General features: G+C 44.1%; 1 protein-coding gene across 1 annotated transcript in view; it reads left to right on the top strand.

Moving 5' to 3' along the window:
• The window catches only part of RRM1 (ribonucleotide reductase catalytic subunit M1), a 72,485-nt gene continuing 66,485 nt past the window's right edge, over window positions 1–6,000 (top strand). The window contains exon 1 of the mRNA XM_053560825.1: window positions 1–326. Coding sequence (XP_053416800.1) covers window positions 308–326 — 19 coding nt within the window. The 5' untranslated portion in view covers window positions 1–307. The remainder of the gene's footprint in view (window positions 327–6,000) is intronic.

The following is a 6,000-nucleotide window of genomic DNA, read 5'->3' as shown; positions in this document are numbered from 1 at the left end:
ATGGCGGCTACCAGGAGATACCGGCTTTCTACTAGTCTTGCTCAGCCCACCCCGCAGGCGTGAGCAGCGTCGATTAACGTCAGAGCGTTCCTCTGCGCGTTTCGGGTGGCGGGCGCGGGAAGGGGATTTGGATTGTGTGCTTGTGTGCTTCTGTGCTCTGGTGGGGAAAGTGCCGTTTGGCCCCAACTCTGCGCCTGAGCAGCCCCTGGAGCCCAGTCTTTTGCTCTCAGCCACCTTCTCGATCCCGCCAGTGCCTCAGAGCTGCAGCCCGGTCTCGAATCCCTCAGTTCCTCAGCTAATAGCTGCGATGCATGTGATCAAGCGAGGTGAGGGGTCGGGGAAGGGGCGGTGAGGTGGGTGAGGAGAGGGGTGAGCGGGCGGGGGCTGCCGCCGCGGAAGTTACTGCCCAGCCAGCCCTCCTCCGCGGCTTCCCGCCGTTCCCGCTGTTGGTGCTGTTCCCGCCGCTCGCGCTGTTCCCGCCTCGGCCTCCCGCCCTGTCAGCCAGCTCGGCCTCTGTCTTCTGTCTGTCTGCCCCGCTCCTGGCTTTGTCATCCTGCGGTCGTTCAAAAGAATGACACCAACCCTGTATCGAGCAGTTACTGTGTGCGTCCGGCACCTTCCAGAGACTGTTATTTCTCACTCAGAGAGAGATTTCGGTGACTGAATCAACTCAGTTAGTTGATGATGATGCCAGGGTTCGAACCCATAGCTGACAACACAGTTTTTTTATTTCAAAATCGAATCGCGGGGTTGGTGACCGGTCCTAGGCACAGGGGGCAACCAGGAGAGATTCTGTACATTACAAGGGCGCCTGTCAATTTACTGATGTCTTTTGGGCGGTGAAGATAAGGGTATGGATTCCAGACAGACACCTCCATGAAGTTTGTCCTTTGTAAGATATTGTGATGCCCTATGCCCCAGGGATATTCACAGAGGAGAGTTTGGGACAGAGACTAACTCCTTCCCCTTCATGGGAAGAAAGAATCAAAGAAGGGTGACCAAGACCTCTGACAAGATTGGGACTGGGAAGAACCAGGGATTTGTATTCTTTCTCAACAGTTTTTTCCCGTTAGACTTGCTAAATCCCTCTTTGTGCCCAGCCCTTCGCTTGGCTTTGTGGGGTTCTAAGAGGAGAAAGTCCCTGCTTTGGGAATAGATTTAATCAGGTTGGAAGAACAAACATACTTATAATAGAGAGCCATATGAGACAGGTTTGAACAAGGTTTGAGTTGAATCTACTTGCCTTTGTTGAAGCAGTAAAATTACTTAAAATTATAGGCCTTTAGTAAATAAATACTGATTGATTGATTGAATGTTTCTGTTTTGACCACTAGGCTGGGATTCAGTGTTTCTGCTTTGATCACTAGACTGGAAACATTTCAAAGATGGGGACTTTTCCACTCAACATTTAGCATAGGACCTGCCACTAATTGCTTCTCAAGGAATGAATGAGAATAATTAATGTCAGAATGCAGAATATGATAAGTGCTCTGGGTAAGCAGGTAGTTGATTTGATTTTGTCCAGGATGGTTTAACTGCAGCCGAGAGATGAATGGATAGGGGTAGTCCTTGTTTTTAGTATTTTGAGAACATCCTTGTGTGAATTTCTCTAGCCCTCCATTTTAGCTGATGAGACCAAAGACCAAAATACATAGTGCACTTTTATTAATCCATTCTTGTGAGTGAGAGGGGAGCATCTAGTTTTTAAACTTTTAGAAAGAGATATGGGAGCGATGTTTGATAATCTTATGATAAGTCAGTAACAAAGATATATTGAAAACATATGGACCTACTGGACTAGGCAATACCTCTGTTGATTTTTTAACCTTTTGAGTCTACTTTGAAATACAGTATTTTATTTATTTTTTTATTGAGACGGAGTCTCACTTTGTCACTGTAGGTAGAGTGCCATGGCATCATAACTCACAGCAACCTCCAACTCTTGGGCTCAAGTGATTCTCTTGCCTCAGCTTCCCTAGTAGCTGGGACTACAGGTGCCCGCCACAATGCCCTGCTTTTTGTTTGTTTGTTATGCAAGCCTGGGCTGAGTTCGAATCCACCAGCCCCAGAGCATGTGGCTGGTGCCCTAACCATTGAGCTGTGAGTGCCCCTGAAATACTGTAGTTTAAAAAGTAGTATCTACAGCTGGATTTATTTATTTACTTATTTATTTATATTTTGAGACAGAGACTCCCTTTGTCACACTCAGTAGAGTGCCATCACGTCATAGCTCACAGCAACCTCAAACTCTTGGGCTCAAGTGATTCTTCTGCCTCAGCCTCCTGAGTGGCTGGGACTATGGGTGCCTGCCACAACACTGCGTATTTTTTTTTCTTTTTTTGAGACAGAGTCTCACATTGTCACCCTTGGTAGAGTGTGGTAGCGTCATAGGTTAAAGGAACCTCAGACTCAAGGGCTTAAACAATTCTCTTGCCTCAGCCTCCCAAATAGCTGGGATTACAGGCGCCCACCACAGCGCCCGGCTATTTTTTTTTTTTTTTTTTAGAGACAAGGTTTCACTCTGGCTCACGCTGGTCTCGAACCTGTGAGCTCAGGCAGTCCACCCGCCTCGGCCTCCCAGAGTACTAGAATTACAGGCATGGTGGCCTACAGCTAGCTTTAAAAAGCAGGGCTTATTTTGTCTCTCATTCTTTCAGAGAGCATTATTTAATCCAGATGATTCATGCTATCGATTCTGCCATTGTAACATTCAGCAAGCGTTTCTTTTTTGTGTGTGTGTGTGTGGGCAGAGTCTCACTGTGTTGTCCAGGCTAGTGTGCAGTGGCACCAGCCTTGCTCACAGTCTGTTCAAGCAATCTTTCTGCCTCAGCCTTCCAAATAGCTGGAACTACAGATGTGCATCACCACACCCTGTTCATTTTTCTATTTTTTGTAGAGATGGGGTCTTGGTCCTGCTCAGTATTGTCTGGAAATCCTGAGCTCAAGCAATCCTCCCTCCTTGGCTTCCCAGAGTGCTAGGATTATTGGTGTGTGAACCACCGTGTGCACTGGCTCCCAAGGCTTTCTTAATATATAGCCTGTATTTAGATTTATGTCTTTACTTTTGTTTTTTAACGTGTGTAGGGTTTTTGTTTTTTGTTTTTTTTCTGGCATGTTTATTTATGGCATTTTCACGAGGTAGCAGACTAACTCCTATAGTTTTTATGTAATTATTCAGGAGAGCATCTGGCAGTACTTATTCAATGTCCTGATATCTTGCTAAACACTGTAAGAGAGAAAGCAGCTCCATCTTCAAAGAATTTAAAGGTCTTAGTGATTTAGGTATAGCCCATATGAAAATTGTTAGATAACAGAACGGAAGGGAATAATAAATGAGTTTTTCTCATCTGTTGCCTTGAGCTATGTTTCCTAATGGGAAATGGGAGAGTACCATTCCTTAAGAAGATGACAGTTAAAATAAAAACTGAGACCATTGCAATTAATGACAAAGTAGCTGATGGAGTTGTAAACTGCTTTGGAATTTAGTATAGTGTTTTCAAAATTTTGTATTGTAATCCGTTGCAAAAAACACATTTTATATACTTACACATGTATATGTATGTATATACATAGAATGATAAAAAAGTTGACAAAATAATACCTTCTGCAGCATCCATTTTCATTCTGGTAATCTTTCTTTTGTTCCAGATTACTCTCTCTCCCTTCCTTCCTTTTTCCATTCCTTACTCATTGTATTATTTGACAACTCCTTGTGTGGAATCTGTGCTGGGCACTGGGATTACATTGATGAGTAGGCTGACATGGTTCTTGCTTTCAAAGATCTTATAATCAGTTGAGAAAGACAAATAAAAAAGTAATATGAAATATGACACATACTTAATAGGTGAAGTACAGGCAATAGTAACCCATGTAGTTACTCGGCATTTTTCAGCACCTCTTTGTGCTAGGAACTGTTTTAGGAGTCAGATTTAGCAGTGAACAAAGCAAGTTTATATCCTGATGTGGGTGGGAGTGGTAAGTGTACATAAGAAATGAGTAAACATGGCTCAGTGCCTGTAGCTCAGCAGCTAGGGCGCCAGCCACATACACTGGAGGTTGCGGGTTTGAACCCGGCCCAGGCCTGCCAAACAGCAATGACAACTACAACCAAAAAATAGCCGGGCATTGTACAGGCGCCTATAGTCCCAGCTACTTGGGAGGCTGAGGCAAGAGAATTGCTTAAGCCCAAGAGTTGGAGGTTGCTGTCACAGCACTCTACTGAGGGTGATATTAAAAAAAAAAAGAAATGAGTAAACATGTAAAGAATCAGTTATTTTCATGTAGTGTGGTGTTTTTCATCTCATGGCACACTTCAACCTACAGCTAAACTTCCATGGCACACTTAAATAATGTTGATCAAAAAAAGAGTAAAAAATAGAATATATTTACTGTGCTTTGAACTTCTTTTGAAAATAATTTAATTGGCTGGGTGAGGTGGCTCACCTGGCCACCTGGGGGGCCGAGGCAGGTGTATTGCTTGAGCTCATGAGTTCGAGACCTGTCAGAGCTAGCATGAGACCCTGTCTCTAAAAATAGCCGAGCATTGTGGTAGGCGCCTGTAGTCCCAGCTACTCAGGAGACTGAGGTAAGAGGATCATTTGAGCCCAAGCTGTTAGCTGTGATGCCATGGCACTCCACTGAGGGTGACAAAGTGAGACTCTCTCTCAAAAAAAAAAATTTTAATTAATGATTTTTTTTTTTTTTTTGATTGAGACAGGTCTCACTTTGTGGCCCTTGGTAGAGTGCTATGGCATCATGGCTCACAGCAACCTCTAACTCTTGGGCTTAAGCGATTCTCTTGCCTCAGCCTCCCAAGTAGCTGGGATTACAGGCGCCTGCCACAACATCTAGCTCTTTTTTTTGTAGAGATGGGGGTCTCACTCTGGCTTAAACTGGTCTCGAACATCTGAACTCAGGGCAATCCACCCGCCTCAGCCTTCCTGAGTGCTAGGATTACAGGCGTGAGCTATCGCGCTTGGCCGGCGCCTGTAGCTCAGAGGCTAGGGCGCCAGCCCCATAACCCAGAGTGGCGGGTTCGAACCTGGCCCCTGCCAAACTGCAAAAAAAAAAAAAAGAGAGAGAAAATAACCTTGGATTGAGTAGTCAGAGAAGGCGTCTCTGAGAAGCTGACATTTGAGCTAGCCCTAATCATTCTAAGAGCCAGGTATGTGGCCTAACAGAGGAAATAGAAAGTTTCTAGCTTGTAGAAAAGGAACATCCTTGCTCTTATAGGATTAGCAATGTTTTCTGAAGTGAAAAGAATTATGGACAGTTTATAACCACAAGGAAATCAGACAATTAGTATTCTAGAGGATTTCAGAGGAGGAATAGGCCAACATGAACTATAATGATTGGGCAGGTTTCATGGAGATGTTGAATTTAGAGGATTAAGTAGGAGTTAGATGTATGAAAAGGTGGTAGTGAACCTTTTGGACAGAGTAAGGTGTAAGCAATGATGCAGATGTGGGAAGGGGACTTAATGATATTTCACAGGGAACAAAAAATTTTGGGAGGTGGGCTCAAATTAAGGAAGGCCTTGCTTGAGAGAAGAGTTTAATGCTGGCAGTGAGAAGCAGAGATTACTGATGTAATAAAATCAACATCTGGGTTAAAAAATTGACAAAGTGGAATGACAGGGTAGGGAAGAGTGGATCATGGGACCTTTAGACCTTTAGTCGGCCTCCCATTCTCAGGTGTGAATTAAGGTAATTACTGGTGTACTTTTTCTTAGTCTCCTGATTAACTTAAGAACTTTTGGTAGCTGCAGGTTTCTAATGTTGCTTTGTGGTTACCTGTTTGCCTTGTTAGCCAATTTGTAGGGCACTGAGGGTTCAGCCCCAGTGTGGGCAGTTAATTTACTGTGTTCCAGAGTTAAACATTGCGTGCGAAAGTATGTCTGGCCGGAAAAGGAGGTCACAATAGTGATCAGAAAGAGAAGGGCTAGCTTCATGCTAATATATTGGTGTAGAAGAAAAAACAATTTGTTTTAGTGATGATGAA

Source organism: Nycticebus coucang, chromosome 14 (assembly GCF_027406575.1).
Source record: "Nycticebus coucang isolate mNycCou1 chromosome 14, mNycCou1.pri, whole genome shotgun sequence".
Taxonomy (NCBI): Eukaryota; Metazoa; Chordata; class Mammalia; order Primates; family Lorisidae; genus Nycticebus; species Nycticebus coucang.
The sequence above is the reverse complement of the archived record's forward strand: the minus strand, read 5'-3'. Positions and strand labels throughout refer to the sequence as shown.